The sequence below is a fragment of the Centropristis striata genome, chromosome 3 (genome assembly GCF_030273125.1).
Source record: "Centropristis striata isolate RG_2023a ecotype Rhode Island chromosome 3, C.striata_1.0, whole genome shotgun sequence".
Taxonomy (NCBI): Eukaryota; Metazoa; Chordata; class Actinopteri; order Perciformes; family Serranidae; genus Centropristis; species Centropristis striata.
Window position 1 is genome coordinate 40,418,543 of NC_081519.1, and position 21,509 is coordinate 40,440,051.

The 21,509-nt window shown below is 38.6% G+C and overlaps 1 protein-coding gene across 1 annotated transcript; it reads left to right on the plus strand.

Moving 5' to 3' along the window:
• Positions 1-584: 584 nt before the first annotated feature.
• Positions 585-21,257, plus strand: slc6a1b (solute carrier family 6 member 1b). Its single transcript, XM_059330184.1, has 15 exons — positions 585-948; positions 2,288-2,708; positions 3,010-3,141; positions 3,399-3,499; positions 4,016-4,125; positions 4,568-4,700; positions 5,793-5,927; positions 7,455-7,558; positions 8,082-8,206; positions 8,656-8,768; positions 9,899-10,030; positions 11,901-12,003; positions 12,834-12,934; positions 14,955-15,122; positions 18,514-21,257. The coding sequence occupies exons 2-15, from the start codon at positions 2,462-2,464 to the stop codon at positions 18,625-18,627; spliced, it is 1,818 nt and encodes a 605-aa protein (XP_059186167.1). The 5' UTR covers positions 585-948; positions 2,288-2,461; the 3' UTR covers positions 18,628-21,257.
• Positions 21,258-21,509: the final 252 nt, after the last annotated feature.

The following is a 21,509-nucleotide window of genomic DNA, read 5'->3' on the forward strand; positions in this document are numbered from 1 at the left end:
TCTGCATTAAGACTGCTCATTTTGGATGTTCCACAAGGGTATTTCATTTTGGAAGACAGCTTGCTAAGAAGATTATGAGCAGAGTTTTCAATTTATCTCACACACCCTGACTCCTTTTATTGGCTGGGACCCTCTTATCATGTTTTGCCAGGGGCTAGAGCAGCCATTGGCATCTTCCTCTGTATCTGCTGCTTTGGAGTGGCTGCATTTGATGCAACATTACATTATTTTTACCCAAAGCCTTTTTTACACACGCCGTTTCATGTTAATCACCAAAAAGTTGGACGGATGGAAGTTTTGAAAATGAAACAAAAGTGAACAAGTCTCACTAATGGCAACTTGATGGAATCTATTTATTAGGTTATGTTTAGTTTATATGCATCAACTGGCCCCTGAGTGATCCAGAAAGGGTGAGAGAGAGAGAGAGAGAGAGAGAGAGAGAGAGAGAGAGAGAGAGAGAGAGAGAGAGAGAGAGAACTTGCTGATGTAAAAAAAAAAAAGAAAAAAGAAAAAAAAGCAGGAGTAAGGATATAAAACCTTGAGACAAGAGGATGCTCCTCTCTCAAACCCGCTGCCATCTCAGTGGTGGAAATGTTGGAGTTGGGGAGGGTCGACTTTGAGGTGACATTGACGCTATGTAGATGAGAGTGAGGATCCTGCGCTCCATGTTACGTCCCTGCTCGCTTCAACTCAGACGGCGGCAGCTCCTTTCCCCGTCTTCTCTCCCCTCCTCTCTTTCAGCACCACTCCTTTCAGGACAGCACCTCGCTCTCAAAGACGCATTTGTTCGCCATCCTCCCCTCTCAGGATCATATATTGGCTCGCTGTCGTCGGATGCAAAGTTTTCGCCCTGGTTTTATTGTGTAAAAGTGCAAGGAAGTAACTTTTTTTAAAATTCGGATTTTTCCCATCGGGGGAAAACATTCTGGAAAATAAAAGGATTTTACTGTAAGTATTCTATCACACGGTATGCATTTCATATAAATGAGGGATATATTTGTGTTTTTCACGCACTTATTACAAGCGGGGACCATTGTGGAATTCGGCAAATGCAGATGCGCTGTTTTTGGCAATGTGCACGGATGTGCGACTGCACTTCACTTGATGGCGACGCGAGAGACTCATCTCATGAGGGTCATTAGCGAATATGATCCTTCAGTCCTGCAGCCAGATATTTCAAATATGCCAATTGTAAATGTGTTATCTGCGTGGGGAAAAATGTGCACAGAGTTCTTTGTGCACTAAACCCCAATTTGTCTAAAGGGTCTGTGTCTCTTTGAAGTCAAATGTTGCATGAAAGTAGAATACTATTAATAGACTTTATTTTTGAAAATACATTATTATAATATTGTTGTATAAAACACAGATTTGTAACCGTGTTGCTTCATAATGTTTGTCACAATTACGCACGAGAGCCTATCCGCAGCATTAAAAAAATGCATTTTATAAAATTAAAATAAATAGAAGTAAATAACATATTTTGTGTAAAATGATGTTTGTTAAAACGGTGTTGTTTGCATTAATGTTGATTATTTGGTATATTAAGGAAAATACATTAACCCAGTCTTTGGGTTTTGATGAAAATCTCCATTCAAAAACTCCAGTGAGTTATGAGCCTCTCCAGGTGATTCATTAGACATTACCGTCGCGCCTGACTCCTAAATGTGTTTAATTGCTCTTCTCTTGTACCGGAGCAGTAGGAAGTGGGCCATTGAATTTAGAGCATAATGACTCAAGGACAAGAGCAGGCTCTAAATTTCTGCTAACATGCATTCACTCCAGGCAATTAAAAGTGATTCTTATTGCATGAGAAGTCTTTATTTGATCCCGTGGGGTTCACGGATCGTGGGGCACATTTATTTCCTCTCCACCCTTGAAGAAATGTCATGCAATTAGAATGGACGCATGTATAAAAATCGTGTAAAATGAACAGTAATGTAAAACTTCTTTTTCAGCACAGGCCAGTACAATATCTACCTTAATAAGCAATTTGGTTACATATTTAATATTAAAATTATTTTTATTTTTTGAATGGGGAAAATAATTCTTCTATTGAACTGAAATTCAGAATCACATATTTGTTTTTCTCCCTATAATGGTAAAATTAAACAATTAAGGCAGAATTACGCAAATCAATCCTCATTATTAAAGCCTGACATTCGACTGCACAAAAGATGTCAAACAAGTATTTACATGGGGAGCAATTAAAATAGTATCATCTAATTGATGAAAAAAATGTCCAGTTAATTTTTATATTTATATGAAAAAATATTTATGATGTTTTCAGGTTCGCTGGACCACTGCTGAGCAGCTCCTGATCACTCTCAATACCCCGGCCATTCGTCTCTGCTCGGCAGTCTTCTGGGAGCTGGGTGCACAAGACGGAGACGCTGTTTGCCTGGACCGGTGCTGAAGCCCCCTCCTCTCCCCTGGTCAGGACTATCCGACACGCACAGTGACCATGGCCACCAACGGGACCAAAGCCTCGGACGGACACGTCTTAACGGAGACGGTGAATGACGCGCCCACAACCACGCCAAACGACAAACCCAAAACCTTGGTGGTGAAAGTGCAGAAGACGAAAAATGAGTTACCCGAGAGAGAAACGTGGGGTGGAAAATTTGACTTTCTTCTCTCTTGTGTCGGATACGCAATCGGACTCGGGAATGTCTGGAGATTTCCTTATTTATGTGGAAAAAACGGAGGAGGTAATCAGGAATTCTTGGCATTTTTCCATTTATCCATACACCAAAAGGAGTTCAAAGATCTCGACATCAAAAGCTGACAGTTTGCTCCAGGAGGTGTTTAATTAAAATAAGGCTAGAGTGTATTTCCCCCCCATCTAAGCCGTGCGTAATTGCGCACAAGCGAAAGCCTGTGTGTTGATCTGGGGCGCAGAGTGAAACCAAATATCCCCTTTTACCAAATATCTTTTCTGGATTATGATGAATGTTGATAGTAAATAATTGAGCATCACTCACACACATTTACCTCTCACCTCTCATTCAGGGGCCTTCTTGATTCCCTACTTTTTGACCCTCATATTTGCTGGCATGCCCCTGTTCTTTCTGGAGACGGCTCTTGGTCAGTACACTTCTATTGGAGGGCTTGGAGTGTGGAAGCTGGCCCCCATATTCAAAGGTAAAAGACACCGATATGTTATCCCTAAGGCCTTAAACTATACGTTTTATATATATTGGCTGCTTTATGAAGGCCTGGTTGATTAACAGACACATGCAAAGGTGGAAATTGGGGCTCTTTGTAATTACATAACAGAGGTCAAAGGTTTATCCTCTCTGAGTGACCAAGAATTAAATGACATAATTATTGTATTTTCATTTTACCATAAATATTTCAGCACAATTTAACATCACGCCTGTACTCTCCGGTTGTTTCAGGTGTGGGTCTGGCTGCTGCTGTTCTCTCCTTCTGGTTAAATATCTATTACATTGTAATCATTTCCTGGGCTCTTTACTATCTGTACAACTCCTTCACTACTGTGAGTATTTGATATTTATATACATGCTGTCCCCAAATAAAACTGTGTAATAACAGGATTTGAATACTTAAATTTAGGTGAGAAAAAAAAAAGTTGTTTTCCTGATTCCTACCATCAACAAAAAAAGGATCTTTCACAAGTGTTCCTTTAAATCAGAACAAAGCAGTTTTCTTTTTTTTTGCCCAGGTTGTATTTTTTTTTTAAAACATAGTAACCCTTTAAGTTATGTGGCAGGTTCTTTTTGCCAGCACCTCTTATATAAGGGTGAACAGCCCTTAACAGAGTATGACATTTATTACTTCCTTTCCCACATAATTAGCGCCTTACACAAGGTATTGATAAATGCATTTGGCGATGAGGCTTTCACTCCTCTTAGAAAAGCATGAAATCTCAATGAGTATCATGGTCTTGGCTGCTCGACAGCCAGAGAGAATGGGACCCGACGGTGGGAGAGTGGTCCAAGTAAAAAGAGCTGTCTGAGTGATTTTTCTCTCCTTTTTTTCCTTTAATTTTCAGGAGCTGCCATGGTCGACTTGTGGCAATCCCTGGAACACAGAGCGCTGCTTCACCAACTACAGCATCCCAGACACCAGGAACCTCACCAGCGCTGTGGTGGAGTTCTGGGAGTAAGCTGCACACAAGGGTCTGCTTAGATCACAGGAATACTGCTCAGTTCTGAACAGATTTAAGGAAGATCATGCACCTGCTGTGCATAATGAAGTATCAGGGTTGGATTTTAATATGGCTATTTGGATCTGAGGATTCAGCAGTTAAGCAAATCCTTTAATATCCATCTATCCAGATACTTTCAGAAGAGGAAAAATTGTCCACATACAGTAAAAACCCTTAAACAAACATAAGAAAAATAGATGTGCAAGCATGACTTGACCCTTGACCATGGCGCCTTAAAAAAGCTTTAGGGGTGAGAAAAGAAAGCCAGGGAGAGGGCTTTTTGTGAGTACCAGACACGTGTGTGCATATTTGTTTGTGCACCCATGCGTGCTTCATGTATGACATCAAGGATGCATTTATGCGTTGTAGTAAGACCTCTTTACTCCTTCCCTGCAGACGCAACATGCACCAGATGACCGATGGTCTGGAGAAGCCTGGGGAGCTCAGGGTCCCACTGGCTATCACACTCGCCATTGCATGGGTGCTCGTCTATTTCTGTATCTGGAAGGGGGTCAGCTGGACTGGCAAAGTAAGTAACGGGAGAGGTCAAAGACACAACCTAAAATCTATGATTAATTTGCATCATGGTAATGCTCAGTTGTGTTATATTAGCAGTGACATGACATGACAACTACATACTAGTGTAGTAGGATGCTAAAATTTGAGTTCAAGTGATGTTTTCATGATTTCATAAGGTTTACTTTCATGAAACATCACATAAAACAGCATTACAACATTTTACATGCAACTTCCCTTTAATCCAAAGCACCCCAACTATGACTAGCACCTATGCTTTCCACAAAGAGATACAAAGGCCTAACTTTACTCCTGTGAACAAAAACGGCAGATTCATCCTTGGCTTTAATACACGGCAGTAAGTGTGGGAGAAAATAGTGAGTATTATATCAAGTGATAATGTATCAATTCTCAATAACACTTTAACCTTTTTTAGTTGATGGTGCAAAGATTCATAGCAGAAAGATTGCACTAAAGTAGCACTTTGATGTTGCAGAGACTGATAAATACAAATGCAGATCGCAATATTCTAATTGCATTGAAAAAGAAAATAATAATTTCAACTCAGATTTGATGTAAATGGAAGTATTTTCTTTACACTTCACAGTTGTCCTTACATTTGATTTAAAAATACTATCATGACACTCCAGATTCTTGTCAATACAAGGACGTACATGCAGCCACAGTGTCAATGACAGTATCTCTGTTAGTTCATTCCTTATTCATTACATTTCCTCATGAGTGATCTGAACTGTGCTGACTTTGATAGCACAGTGCAAAATTACTTCAGATAAGGAGGGAAACAAGTGCACCGACAGTGTGCTGAACCCAAGCGTTCTGGGGTCATCTTGCCTCCAGGGAACGGCTGACTAGGTCACTGTGCTGCACTGTGCTGTGAGGATGCTGCCACAGTGCTGTAACACTGATCATGATGGCTGGAACAACTTACTGAACAACGTTTTCTCTTCCAACACAGTTTTGTTGCCTTGCAGGACAAATATTTAAGTGAAATAATGCTCGCTAGCTATGCGATTTAACAAGCAAGTTCTGGTTTGTCTATATAGAGCATATTCGTTTTTTCAAACAATGACTTTGTGTCACACAGGTGGTGTACTTCTCTGCCACATACCCTTACTTCATGCTGTTCATCCTGTTTTGCCGTGGCCTGAGTCTCCCCGGTGCAATGGATGGGATCCTCTTCTATATCACACCAGACTTTGAGAAACTAAAGGAATCTGAGGTTTGTTCTCTGTTCTCAGCCTACATTTCTCTTCAGGAATACATATAGCTCTTTAGTGACCGCCATAATAAAGGTGGCGGCAGAAGATAAGCTGAGCCCTAGTGGGAGGTGGTTTTTCTTTTTCTGTTTATAGGTTACCATACACTGTAAACAAAACAAACAATAGCTACTCAATAAAATTGAGGCAACAGATTGCACGCAATATTATTACTTAAATCTAACTACGTTACAAGTTTGGTTAATAACAACTTAACAGGAAGTGCCTGTCATTTAAAAACGGACTAATTCTATTGTGTTGGATTCATTCAAAATTCTCTTGATTTAGAATTACATACACATAAAGATTATATTTAATGTGATCAAAATAAGTAGATTCCATCACAAACATTTTTATATTAAAGTTACTTAAACAACTGCCTCAAAATCAAGGACGCATTTATATTTAATACATTTTATCAAATATATTAAGTAAAATGAAATGACTACAGAGTAATTTATTACAGTGTATTACAGTTATATCTCTTACTGTACCTGCATTTAGGTCAAGACTACTGTACATAGTTATTAACCTCCTAAAAGCCACCTAGGAGTAGGGTTTGCGTTAGCGACCACAAAACATACTAACTTTGTTTAAACTTTAGTAGTTTCAGTTGTGTCTTAGCTTACATGCTAAACAACTGCAGTAACTATGAGATGCTAACCTTTAAATGAAGGCTCATATATGCATTTTGGCCTTAAAGTTCTCTATTATAACTTTTTTTGGTTGAACCCTAACCTGTCTCACCTGGCAGGGGGTTTTGTGTACAGCATACAATCTTATCCAAATAGATTCTCAGGGAATAGCTAGTATATAAACATATAATATTGATTACAATAAATGTATTATATAAATCTATAGTAGCACACAGTTTTAAAAAAAAAAGGCCCCTTCACTATCAGTGCACGTTCCAAATGTATTTTCCCCCTATGCAGCAGAGCAACAAGCTTATAACAAGTAAAACTCCTACAATAACCATGCATATTTGTATGTATTATGGTGATACAGGCTAATCATAAAGTATTCAGTAGGTCTAACGTGGCTGTTGAAAGGCTTAAGTGTGTCACAGGTATTTTAGATGAAGCAGAAAAATAAAACCCCACATGACAGTATTGATTGTTTTCATGATGTTGTTCTTCATTCTGTAATGATTGTGAATAACTTACTGAGCCACATCATTAAAGCTGTAGAAGAATGTGAGATGAAGCTAGATGAGGTGTGGAGGGACATCATTAGACAGGGCCAGGTCTAGCGGAGTTAAGTCGATCAAGATAGGAGGCTGCAATGATCAGAGTGGATCAGACAGGACCAAGTGTAACATGACAGCACTGCCATTACATCAGAGGTTTACAAGAGATGCATCCGTGCATGTGACTTTTTCAGCTCAGCCAGTAAAACTGACTGAAAATGACAAACAAGGTCAAAAATAAATCTGTAAAAAAATCTCTATTGACACATGTTTATTCCAACACTTTTTGTGTGTGTGTCAGGTGTGGCTGGATGCTGCCACTCAGATCTTCTTTTCCTATGGACTGGGATTAGGCTCTCTGATTGCTCTTGGCAGCTATAATCCCTTCAATAACAACGTATACAGGTAGGTGATTATAATGTGTTGCATTTCAGGTTCATTTTCCGCATGAATTAAATACCTGTTTCCACACCGGTCACTCACACAGGAGAGAGACTGTGCAGATGTCTCTTTCTGGGATTATTTTTGGTTTCCTGGCAACATAGTGTCTGCTGTACCTGCTATTTTGGGACTATTTGAGCCTCCAGCTGTATCAGGCGTTTCATTATTTTGGCTCTAGCCTCTGTTTTACACGCCGAGGCGCAGACGTTCGGTTTGCCTCAGCCTCTTGTCACATTGTCGGATAAACACCGGTCTGCAGCCCAAAGACGTGCATTTTATGCTTCAAACTATTTGGAACTGCTCAAGCTCATTGCCATTTCAAATGAACGGGTCAATAGAAATGTACTCAGCTGCTGTGTTACTGCAGGATGCAAAATGGCTCCCTGCTGTCCCTTCCCCCCACGCCTCTCGTCAATGTGTGACGGGTTGATAAGGAATTGATATAGGCATGACAATGGCCGCCTTGTGCTTTGTCTCTCCCCTCCAGAGATTCTATCATTGTCTGCTGCATCAACTCCTTCACCAGCATGTTCGCTGGCTTTGTCATCTTCTCTATCGTGGGATTCATGGCCAGTGTAACAAAGAGACCCATCGCTGATGTGGCAGCCTCAGGTAATTGCAATCAATGTTGAAACTCGATAGTGACAATCGGCACAGGCAAGAGATACTTGCGACTGTGCAAAAATAAGCCCTCGAAATTGCTAGATGTTATTTTTTCATTGAGAAAGGAAGGGTTTAAGCCTGTCACTGTATGTCAGTTCTAATTTCTGGGTTTATTAGAATGGAAAGTTACACAGTGATTGTGCAAAAACTCTCTGTCCTCTCTGTAAATACTCAAGTTTGACATTCAGCTTTTACTCTTCCAAGGACAATGTGGATTTATCCAATATCACAGCTACACCAATTGTGGTTCAGTATGTGTGTTAAAATGCTCTTCAATCAACTTAATAACAATTTTTTAGACTTTATTTTCATTTATCAGATGACATATTTTCTTATCTTTGATTAGTGTCCCATTGTCAGCACACATCACCGTATCTATAACATTTGTCTTGTGTTAGGACCTGGTCTGGCCTTCTTGGCTTATCCTGAGGCCGTGACCCAGCTGCCCATCTCTCCTCTCTGGGCCATTCTCTTCTTCTCCATGTTGCTGATGTTGGGAATTGACAGCCAGGTAAACATCACCCAACCAAAATTGTCTCTGTTGTGGTTTTTAAGTGTGAATGTTGAAGCTTCTGTCAAGCAATACTTTGATCAACATATTCTCAAGAACAGGTGCATAATATTTCTTACAAAAGAATACAACACTGTTTATATGATATCCTATGCCTATGAAATAAGGGTTGCTGTTGTAAACACTTTTACATTTTGGCAACTTTGTGATATGCAACTATTTGGTCAGGTTTAGGCACCAACATAATTGTTTAAGTTTAGGAAAAAAATAACAAGATTAATCTTTAAATAAGATAAGATAAGAATAAGATAAGAAATACTTTATTCATCCCAGCAGAGAAATGTAGGTGTTCCAGCAGCCAACATACACACAACACAACACAACACAACACAACACAACACATGTATACATACATATTCCACCTATACAGAACATGAGCCCACAATACATAGCCTAGGATAGAGGAAGTGGAATGGATGGTCCATGTGCATTAGTAGCTGTTACTCATAGATAACAGTTACAGCAAGTGTGCAAATAAATAGGTGTGTAAATACATAAACAGGTGTGCAAATATACATGTGCAGAAAACATGTGCAAAAATAACTACTTACGTGCAAAACTGCTGGAGAACGTTTAGCGTCTCCTGGGTCAAAGCCTCCACCTCCCCTCCTGTCCGTCCTCAATATGTTTGTGGTCTGTGTGTGACATAGAGGGACGAAATGAAATTCACGAAATTCAGTGTATTACTTTTAAGATAATAACTACAGACCATTCATGAGAACAGCCAAGAATGACAAACAAAACATATCAATGAGCTGAAAGATGCTAAAACACTTTGCATAAGACTAACTATGAATCATTCATGAGAATAGTTTGATCTGACAAATAAAAGCAACAGTGAAAGAAATGAATAAAAATTTGATTTCTTAGGGCCAGAAGTTTGTTTCATGGTGAAAAGCTTTGTGATGTGTCATTTCCGTAGAAAAACATTACTGAAACATAATGTTATATGTCTTGCTGTTACGTTTTTATTCATGAAAGTTAATTCTAAATATAAGAAATTGACCTAATTGTTTTATTGTGACAACAGTTTATTACTTAATACATTTTTCCCTCTGCAACCTCTTTAGTTCTGCACTGTGGAAGGCTTCATCACCGCGCTGGTTGATGAATTCCCTCACGTTCTCCGAAAACGCAGAGAGATCTTCATTGCAATCGTCTGCCTTATTTCTTACATCATTGGCCTGTCCAACATCACACAGGTAAGATCTTTTCTTATTGAATAAAACACCAACACATAGAGACATTCCACATCCATAAAGCCTTCCACTAAATGACAAGACTGATTTCTGTTGCCATATTTGGGTCAATATTGACTCTGTTGATAATATCTCCAATTTATCAAGAAAACCCACTATAGGGATTTGCCCTCCTTTCAAAATATTTGCAGAATCTAGTAAAAACACTGCACAAGTTCAACAAGTTCACAACTAATCAGCTAAGAAAATACTTAAAATATGCAGACATCAACAGGCATCTGTAAACCATTTCTGACTTTGGCATTGTCATAGGAAAAAAAAACATTTTCCACAGGCTTGTAACGTCCCACGGGACTCCAGTGGCGTAACCTCAGCAGCTGACCCAGTAAAATGCAAGACTGTTATCTCAGCTAGGTTGTTAACTCAGCTTGCCAAGAGGCCCTCACATGAAATCCAGAGAGTATCCAAGTAAAAAGGTCACAGGGTCATACTCCCTCTGAGACTGTAGTTCCAAGCCAAAGTGGTTCAGGCCATTTAGCATCATGTTATGTCTGCAAACATGAAACAGCAGAAAACAAAGGTTCACAGCCTTGATTTAATTTCACTTATGTACCCGCTAGCTGCTGGACAAAAAACATGATGACTCGGTCTGCTGGTTTGTCTTGACACTTGGGTCCAGAGGAAGATGTCTCACAACTATATGCCAGATTCCCATGATGCTTAGTATTTCTAGTAATGGTGCCCCGACAGCGAGCTATTGTCTAGCGCCACCATCATCCTTAACCAATACTTCTGTTTTCTTCTGTTGTTGGAGGTTGTAGCTGTTTTAACACTGGTAATGTTAATACTGGTTACTGCTACTCTTGTTTGGCATTTCACAAACATTATATTTCTCAAACTGTTACACTGAATACTTTTCACCCTCTTTCTGAAATGCTATGTTTTAGCGTCTGTCTCTTTAAGGCCCCCCTCTTGAAAAAGCCCAGTCTGCTGTGATTGGTCACTTTTTCCGGGTCTTCCATATCTTTACTCTCGGTGTCTCTGCACTGTCATTGCAGCCAGGGAATTACTCATGTTACAGCACTTTATATTATAGTTTTGACATCACAATCTTACAGATGGCTCATTTAAAGGCACAGTTTCTGAATACTGATTGTATGCATTTTTCAATGGATCGAGCATCTAGATACTTTCACAGTATTTATTTATTTATATATTCTTTAGAATGAAGAGAATGTCCAGAGAATGAATCCTAATGCTTGTTGCTAATTGGGCAATATTTAAAAATGGCTGGCATATATTCATATTTGTTTTGTTGACTAAAGTGCAGCAGGTCAAAAGAGATGTTTTAAGCATTTTGTTTATAAAAAATGTACTACTGGCTACTGCTGCACAAGGTACAATTGTAGATTTGTCAGAATTTGAAAGTAAAAGGCAAAAGAAAACAAGTAAAGGAGCCAAGAGTCAGCAAAAAGGCTTCTGCTTCAGACTACTTACAAGCTAAAAATGATAGAATCACTGCAGCCTCGGGTCATTTTTGCAAATGACACTGGAAGACCCTGCATTGTCCCTTTTCTTCTGCCAAAGTGGATATCCATCACGCCACACACACAGAATGAAGAAGTAACACTGGTCCTGCCTGTGCCGCACACTCACAATCATACAGTTTCCACAAGGAAGTCTTAGCACCAATTCTGTCCTCACCAATGAAACGTCACTAACGCTCACCAGCCACAGCCGCCGGTGCTCTCGCCCTTGATGTTATTCCACTTGACCGATTTAGTACTGTCCCGCACATCCAATACTATAATTGCTTCTTCAACGTTTTCTCCTTCGCCTTATCTCCTCTTCTTTTGTTTTTCTCATTTCACAGGGTGGACTGTATGTGTTCAAGCTATTTGACTATTACTCAGCCAGTGGAATGTGCCTGCTCTTCCTGGTCTTCTTTGAGTGCATCTCTATTTCCTGGTTTTATGGTGAGCCACCACTCTGTTGCAGTAATCTTATTAAAGCTGGGGTAGGCAGATATTTTTATCATTAAGATGGTGAAAGCATATTGAGAAAAAAAAATTGCCTTTTTACATTAAAACTTTAATGAGGATTCTAATATAATTATTTTATATATAATTGATCTTTTTCTTGTTTTTCTAAAGCATCTTTGAGCTATAGAAAAGCACAATATAAATTAAATGTATTATTATTATTATTATTATCATTATTATTATTATTATTATTATAATCATCTTATTAATTCAGAAAAACAGGGCAAATTTTTTTTTTGTACGACAAAGATGCAGAAAATGGTCTTTAAACAAATGCTGCCAATAGCTTTGACTAACTGCAGCCAAAGGCCCAGGGCTGCTGATAATTCAAGTTCATGTTTATGTTGCTAACTAGAGCCTCAAATCACAATATGTCATCTTAAAGAGCTTTACAGGACATGTTTGCAAAGAAATCAGGACAGTTATTGTCATAGAACTGCTGCCACATGTGACAGAATCGTGATCACTAAAGTTAATGACTAGTACTAGTACAGGTACAGACTGTCAGAAGTATGTGCATAAGCCTGTGCTGGTGTTTTTGTTTGCTTTTACCAGAAAAGTGCCCTCCCCAGCTTTAAGGATGTTTTTTTCAATCTTAAAACATTCCTGAGCTTTGCTGCAGACTTATTCAGAGCTAAAAATCTCAAAATCTAACATAAAATCCAGATAAGAAGCATATCTGCTATTTTGATTCATGGAGACATCTGTAGTCGCACAACAAAACAAATATAATTGTATTCATCATAATTTTTCTCTTGTTACAGGTGTGAACAAATTCTATGACAACATTGAGGAAATGGTTGGCTACAGGCCCTGCATGTGGTGGAAGTGTTGCTGGGTGGTTTTCACTCCGCTCATTGTGGCTGTAAGTGTTATCTGTGGCTAACATGCACATTGTTCCAGACACCAACAGGGAATATAACACCCCATCAAGGACAATATTTACGCTGACCTGTATCAGGTGAAGTTATATATTGAGAATGATTGCTACAGTATTAGTTTTGTCTTATATGCAAAACTATGCTGTTTTTTTCTTGTCACTTCAGCTTGATAGTTGCGTGCATTTAATTACTTTTACTTACCGTCAGTGATACATACTTGATTAGCATATTGTTATGTTTTGGACTTTTTCTGTCTGCTGTGTCCCTGCACCTCTCCAGAGGCTGTAATGTAAATGAATGGCCAAGGAAATTAACTCTTCTGAGGAGGAGAAGCAGCTAGATCATCCTTAAATTCCTCACTTAACCCACAAAGAAAACCCCTTGTAATGCTTTCTCTTCCTACCTGCTCTCAGCTGTAAGGAAGAAGGAAAGAAGCCAGTTCCTTGCTTCCTTACCTTGCAGCGGATCTTATTTACATCTTGGCTGTAAATAATTTAAAAGAGTGAAGCATTAGCCATGGCCACAGTCCAAGCCGATGTTTTCTCAGATAACAAGCTTCTAATACAAGCAAGCTAAGATTTGTTAGTGGAGTAAGTTAAAGGCTGCTGGTCTAACACTGGTGAATGAACTGACTGCATGACCCTAAGAGTCCAGAGTACCTGACAGGTGTGGGGTTGAAGGGTTCATGGGGATGGCTGGGCTGGGTGGTAGGAAAGGCCGGAGCTGGATTAGGAACTGGAGGATCCGGAGCATTGGCTGGAACTCTCAGTAAATGGTAAATGGGCCTGCACTTATATAGCGCTTTTCTAGTCGATTTTGCGACCACTCAAATCGCTTTACACTACAGACTGTGCTCATTCACCCTTTCACACACACATTCATACTGGTGGCAGGTGGGACAGTTTAGGGTAGCCTCTGCCACCAGTATGAATGTGTGTGAAAGGGTGAATGAGCACAGTGGGAATTGGGAATTCATTCACACACCGATGAACACAGCATCGGGAGCAATTTGGGGTTCAGTATCTTGCTCAAGGATACTTTGACATGTAGGCTGCGACGGTCAGGGATCGAACCACCAACCCTTCGGTTGGGCGCCAACCAACTCTACCAAATGAGCCACAGCCGCCCCAGTTTGGAGAGAAGGGTGGAGACCTTGTCCATGCGGCCGCTGAGCTGAGATTATCTGGCAGAGTAGGGGAGTGAAGAGTAAAGAGAGTAAAGAGTTTTTTTTGTCAGGTTGATGGTCTGAGTGGAAACCGGTGTCCAGCCCACACCCCTGTCACACACATGCCCTGCAGGAGAAGGAGAACAGAAAGAGGAAATTAAAAACCCCACAACAAAACCCAAGTCCAAACAGAATTCCATACACATCACTTTACAGAGTGCCAAGAATTTAAACTGTATTAGATAAAGGCCATAACATGCACTGCAAAAAAAGAAAAGTTGGGTGAACTCAAAATTTCAAGGCAACAAACTTCGATAAAATTTTAAGTTGGACAATTAAACTAAATATTTTAAGTTTTGTTTTTGAGTTTGCTCAACTCTGAATTCAGATATTTGCACTTGCAATGTGCTGAATTGGCACGATTGTAACGCAGCTATGAAATGTCAGCTAATGTTGCGACCACAATTTTGAGTTAGCATTGATACGCTAATGGCTACTCTTGTAGCTGTAACAAGCAGCGCTGCTAGCATCAGTTAGCCGCTAGCTTTCGCTAATGACCGATTTTCACAACAAAGAAATAAGAGTTAGCAGAACTATTGTCCCTTGTTGTGAACCCCAACTTAAAGATATAAGTAACAACAACTCACCAACTTGTTTTTGAGCAGACAACTGGCTTCCTTTGTTGTGCTAACTTACATTATTGCCCTAAATGTCAGTAATTTATATTTCCAAGTTTTACCAACTTAAATCACTGTGTTAGGGCAAAAAATACAAGTTGGCTTTTTTTGCAGTGTGCTGATGAAGGTACTGAGATCTATTTCTTTGTCCCTCTTGTCCAGGGAGTCTTCTTGTTCAGCGCCGTGCAAATGGTTCCCCTCACCTTGGGCGAATACGTGTTTCCAGCCTGGGGCCAGGGCGTCGGGTGGTGCATGGCCCTCTCCTCCATGACTCTCATCCCCGGCTACATGGTCTACATGTTCCTCAGACTCAAAGGCACATACAAAGAGGTAAGATCATAGTGGATTTAGTTGATGCAGTTTGCTTAATAATAGCGTTTGAGTAAACTGCAAACACAAAGCAAATGTTATGTTAATATTTGACTGGCTTGCTGCAAAGTTGTTAGTGCAAACTCTAGCAACAAATGTTAACGATGGTGAGGAAACTCTCTGAGGAAGATAATTACAAAGAAAGAAATAGTTAAGAAGCCTCGGGCAAACACTTAGATCAAAGAGTGTCATCCTAAGGAAATATAAATCGTGATTTTTTTTTGCCACATTTTTTTATTGGCATCCTTTATCTAAATTTAAGGGCAGAGCTAAGTGGTTCTATACAACCGGGTACTGATTCTCATAACAAGGAGTACAAATATCTGCATGATAAATCTAAATACATTCATCCACTTAAATAAAATGTTATCAAAGTTACACGTATGTATACTGGAACATTAATACTGAGAGATTTGGTTGGTGTAATGCAAATGCGATAGCTGTAGATTTCCCAGAGCATATGCATCGCTGCACAAACCTCTGAGCGTTTATAGCTGGTCTGAATTTTAATCTGCAGTCGGCAGTGAGGCAGGCTGTGTGTTAAGAGTTTCAAGTGGATTAATCGGTATGCCAGATTTTTGACTCAAATATATTATTACACAGCGTTTGCGATAGACCAATCCAGCATAGGAACACAGTGGTGTCTTTAGAGGGGGCTGATGTTTTGTGAGGATAATATCATGTCATATGAGCCATGAGGATTTTACAGTTTGATGGAAGTTTGAATGAACATTTAAGGTCACCCTGTAGATATTAAACCAACAGTCTTGCTCAAATATGTTTACCATAATATACCAATCCTAACTTAAACGATAACATTTGCATAATAGCTGCCAATTTAAATAGTACCTGAGATGTAATTTAGCAGCAAAAAGACTCTTCACACTGCATGTTAAAATGCTCAGCTAAGCCCAGTGTGATTTTGCCCTGTGCATTATAATTGCACTGTGATTCAATGTTTTTCTAATGGGCAAAGAAGACGTGATAAATTGCCATGAAGAGTGGAGCAGCGATAAAAGGATTAGTAAAATAGAGTTTCTAATTAGTTCTCTTAAACCATTTTAGATGTAGTGTTGCTATACCAGCCACTGAGTTCTGAGTAAATTACATTCATTTATGCAGCAGAATGGCACGCCGCATTATTATTGATCTGATGATGCTAATCAATGGCACATAATACCTTTTCCGGCATGCCATTTACATTAAGAGTGCTTTGATATGCAGTCATCCACAATGCACTGAACAATAACCTTACATCTATACAGTCGTTACTGACAGATATAGCTATAAAGCCACCGCTGACAGAGTAAATGGGCCATAATTGCAGGCAGTGCAACAGAGGCTGTCAGAGGCGATGTGCAGGTGTCAGATCCTGCAGTACCAGCTGATGGCTGATTGTCTAATTGTAGCAATCAGCCAGCTGATTAATGCTCTGCATCCATGCGGAAGCTGAGTTTCACAAACACTCTATATAAATGCCTTCTGGATCTAACGAGACCCACAGCTCGGAACATTTGGAGGATTTATAAGTTTGGGCTGGGCTGATTTAGTTTTATGGGTTCAGTTAAGTTTGTCCCATGAGGCATTATTTAGTGTCAAGAACATTGGCTTTGAATTCGCTTCATCAGTCTAATCTCGCACTGATTCACTCATATAACAGCCTGGTGTGCTAAAACTTAACGTCAATTATATTTCAAGAGAAACATATTTTCTTACATTTGTTGTCAGGGGTAGACTCAGGCTGTCTGAGGGGCAGGGGCAAATAAAAATAATAATAATAAAAGCATCAGCTGCATGCTGTGAGGCACCAGGATGCAGAAAGTGTTCCAGCATGTCAGCCAGCCAATCTTCACTCTAAGACCACCCTAGAAGGAATATTTTCTCCATTTAAGGGAAACTGAAAGGAACCTAGATTATGTTTTAGCTGCCATGGGAGTATCCATGTAGCGTTTTTGTCAAACAATTCTAATCAAAGTGTATGGGTATTCCTTGCAAGGATGACAAACACTGGACAAGTTCCCGTCGTGTGAAAGCAAATGTCAACCCAAATCATGATCTTTTACGAAGCCTAACCAAGGTGTTCTGGTGCAAAAACCTAACCAAACTGTGACTGTTTCACAACATTAACCTAGTGTTTAAAACTGCAGCTGCAAGACACAAATTTCCCTTGAAACAAAAACAAATATGCAGTTTTGTTGTATGTGAATAGGGCTGGGCGATATGGCCAAAATCTTCTGCTTTTTGTCCCAGCAACAATATAAATCATGATATAGCATGTTTTCTGGCTATTCAGTTAATAAATTGTCTATATGAAATAACTATATTTCCATACTCAGTGTTAGCAAAGCAGCAACCTCGATGGTTCACTCCAACTTTGCCCCCACAAGCAAGGATCAAAACGTAAAGCACAATCTATATGAAGTAAATCTTGCCATAACGCAATTGGGCTGCTGGTTTCTGACATTGCGATACAAACATAGAAAAAAGCATTTTTGTATTGTTTAGGTGTTATATATTCTCATATTGCCCAGCCCTAGTGCTTGTTATAATCAAATTACACAATGTAATTTTGTATCACGATATGATGCCAATGAAAGACAAAATTATTGGGTAACACTTTACAATAACCATCATTTATAAATGGTAAACAGATAGTTTACTAATGTTTAATCATAATTTATAAACAGTTTATAGGCCATTTAGAATGGTAAATACATAATTTATTACTATTTAACTAACTAAATTATGTATAAATGGCTAATAGATGGTATATTAATGTATATTTATAATTAATTTACCATTAACAAACAATTAAATTATAATTAATAGTTTTAGTTTCACTCATTATTACATTTTTAACACCATATTTAGTATGTTAATGATTTTGAAATGATTCATATACCTTTAAGAAATTGGTTGAAACCATTTAAAGATTAAATATGTATAGCAATTTGTAAATGTTTAATAATTGGTTTATAAACCATCTATAAACATAACTTAGATGGTTATTCTAAAGTGTTACCAATTATTGTATTGAATTATTACCCAGCCCTATATGACAACATACATTTTAAGGAGACAGGGTTGCATATAACCATATATCACAACCGGAAAACTGTTGAAACATATTTTCTGAGAGTATCTGGTGGAAAGTTCACACTCAGAGCCCGAGGCTGTGCACTCATCAAGCTCACAGCTGTGTAGCTGGTGTGTTTTGTTGCAGCTTAATGGTTTGATCGCAAACATTGCAGCTGTTTGGTCCCTACTAATGGTGTATGGCACTATATCATTGTCATTTTGACACTATCGGTGGATTTTTCAGTCGTGTGATATCTGCACTTCTCCTCTTCAGCGTCTGCGGATGATGTTCAAGCCTGTGGTGCTGGCGAAGGCTCAGGAAAACGGCCCAGACCAGCAGACAGAAAACCAGAATCAGAACCCTGCCAACGAGGAAGCCTACATCTAGAAGCTTCTGCCTGTCTCTTTGTCTCGGCGGCCAGACTGGCGACCTAAACAGAAAAAGCATAATCAAGGTTGGGAACGACCACCAGACTTCCATGTCTGCTTTTATTCACCTACCTCCTGGGGACACGTGAGACCAACCTGATTACACAGTTATTTTTAGGGGTTTTTCTGTTTGTTTATTTGTATAATACAGAGTTATAAAACGTATGAGGAAAAACAAACTACCCAGCAAAATTGTTGTGATATTATGAATTTCATTATGCAAAAAAGTTAGTCTTTTTAGAAAAGGAAATGTGACTTAGGAAATTACTGTATATTGAATATATAATTTAAATTTGGAGGCCCGCGTTGATTCAATAGTATTGTGCTACTTTGAAGATATTAATTAATCTACTAAACTACAATTACTGTACAAAGAAAAATATTGGTTAAATGCATTTTGCTTGTACATGAAATAAATACATTAAAATGAATGCAGTGTAGTAGGTGAAAAAAATGCAATTTGAAAGTTTGTAAAGTGAAAATTGACCAATTTATGGCAAAGACAATATGGGAATGTGCAACAGGTAAGGCCAAATCTGCTTGTATGTGTAAAATATTATTTAGCCCGACTATCACTCCCTTTGCAGGATCCTGCAGTTCGCCTGAAATGTTTACCACCCATATCTGGGGCTACCTTTGAAAAGCACAAGAACAGTATGGAATTTTGAAGCGTCCAACTTTTCTTTTTATCGGCTCGATTGAAACTTGCGACAACAGCAAAAATAACTTACATAGGATACATAGCAAGAGACTGTTATAATTGTTTCTTTGTTTTCTAAAGAACAATAACTTTGTATGTCGTCTGAATCTTTTTTGTAGAATCATTTTTAGGTCGTTTTCTATATGTGAGAGTGAGAAGGACCAAAATCATACTCTTGTTTGAAAGATTGGTGCAGACAGTTGACCCGCTGACTATATATGGATTAAATCAAGCATCTCCTCTTGTCTCTCAGAAGAGAGTACAGTAGCAAAAACAGCATCCACCTACAAGCACAATTTGGATCTGTAAACTACCACCTCTAACAATAAAGGAGTAGACAATACAGAAATCCCATATTTGCATGTGTGTACAATATTTCATCTTGAGATTATTAAGAAAACATTGTTAATTCTTCTCCTGATTATCAGTTACAGAAGTGGAGTTGTGTTGCAATAAGCCAATGCTTATTCAGATCTATATTTTAAGCTGTGAGAGTGAATAAGCTGCAGTGGCTGCTGTGTTGGAGACCTTAAGATGGATTTCTATGATAGCTACCACTATTCTGACTGAAACCGTTTACTTGTATATCTATTTAGTAATCCACTCCTCAGGAACAAAGGTGGACGTGACCAAATTCTCTCAGATACTACCATTATACAGTGAAACAAGTAATGCTGTATTTTAAAAAAAACACAACTATCATTCAATTTTTGCCATTTTATCCCATTAACCCAACATGCTACCTTAAGGGGCAACAAAGCATGAACACACAAACCAGTAAATATAAATACATAGTTGGGCACACTTGAAAAGCTGATCCAAATTGTTGCCTCTTTTCTGTGTGCGATTCAGCTAGCATCATTTCTTTCAGTGTAAATTAGTGCTCGAAACAGTCCAGTACTCACCAGTACTGAATACCATCAGTTCTGATTTTTATCCACATGAGTACCCTTCTAATTTTGTTTAACGGTATTATTAATAGGCTGATATTTATACCAAAATAGACTACATAGCATGATTTATTTGGAGTAACCAAGAAATTATATGACAAATCAGACATTCAGCACCCCCATAGAGCCCAAATGGAACAAACCTTTTGTTTTTTGACCACATTTTCTTGCCACTGTGACAATTTGACTGATGTTGGCAGTCAAATTATGCTCCTTAGATGCAACTGTGGACTATTCATCATCACCCCTACAAGATATTAATATAAATATATCCACATGCTATGATTATGCCATGCAGCTGCTCAATTAGGGTAGTGGGTGGCACCATTTTTGGTCCAATTCAGGCACTGGTGTAAATGAATTGTGATGGCCTTCACATATTCATTTAAGTAGAAGCCATAGTGTGTTTCTATCCTGAATCGAGAGCAGGTTTCCAATATCAGACTCGGAGAGAGAAACTTTGGCTCGGTCAGAGGACAGAGCCGGCAAAAGCACTGTTAACTCAACAGGACATAGCAAGATGCTATAAACTGTCGGCCAACACCACTGAAACTACTCCTTTTCATAGGGTGAAGAAAAACCTATTATTACATATCACTTTTGCGTGGCAATATGAAAACATATATGTAGAAACTGACTTTGAGACAGACCACAGTTATCACTGTATTACTATGAAGGAGGATCAAGAAAATTTGCTTCTGTGGCAGCTACATGCGACAGGAATCAGGTCGAATCAGTCCCGTTTATTATCGTTTATCTATGTTTTTCTTTTTCAAAGATATGTGAATTAAAATGTGCAATGACAAAGGGTTCCGTGAATTTTGTATAAAGTTACCATACTGCAGTTTTCTCTCTTGAACGATGTTGTAAACTGGACTGTGTAATACATGTATCTGTGAATGTCCGTACAACCTGAGTTTTTCTTTTCTTTTGTCTAAATGTTGAACAAAAAAAAGTATATTATTTGCTGTTTTCTGCAATAATATTATTATCTCAGAAACTAAAGCACATATCTCTCTCAACTGTAAAAATTATAATTACAATAACAGAATAGAGTAATAATAAAGATGATGATAATAATAAGAATAATGTAATAGAAATGTCTAGTCAGAGAATATTGTTTTGTATATTTCTAGCTGTTTCATGGGCCTAATGTAAAATATTATATGTAAAAAAAAATATAATAAATGT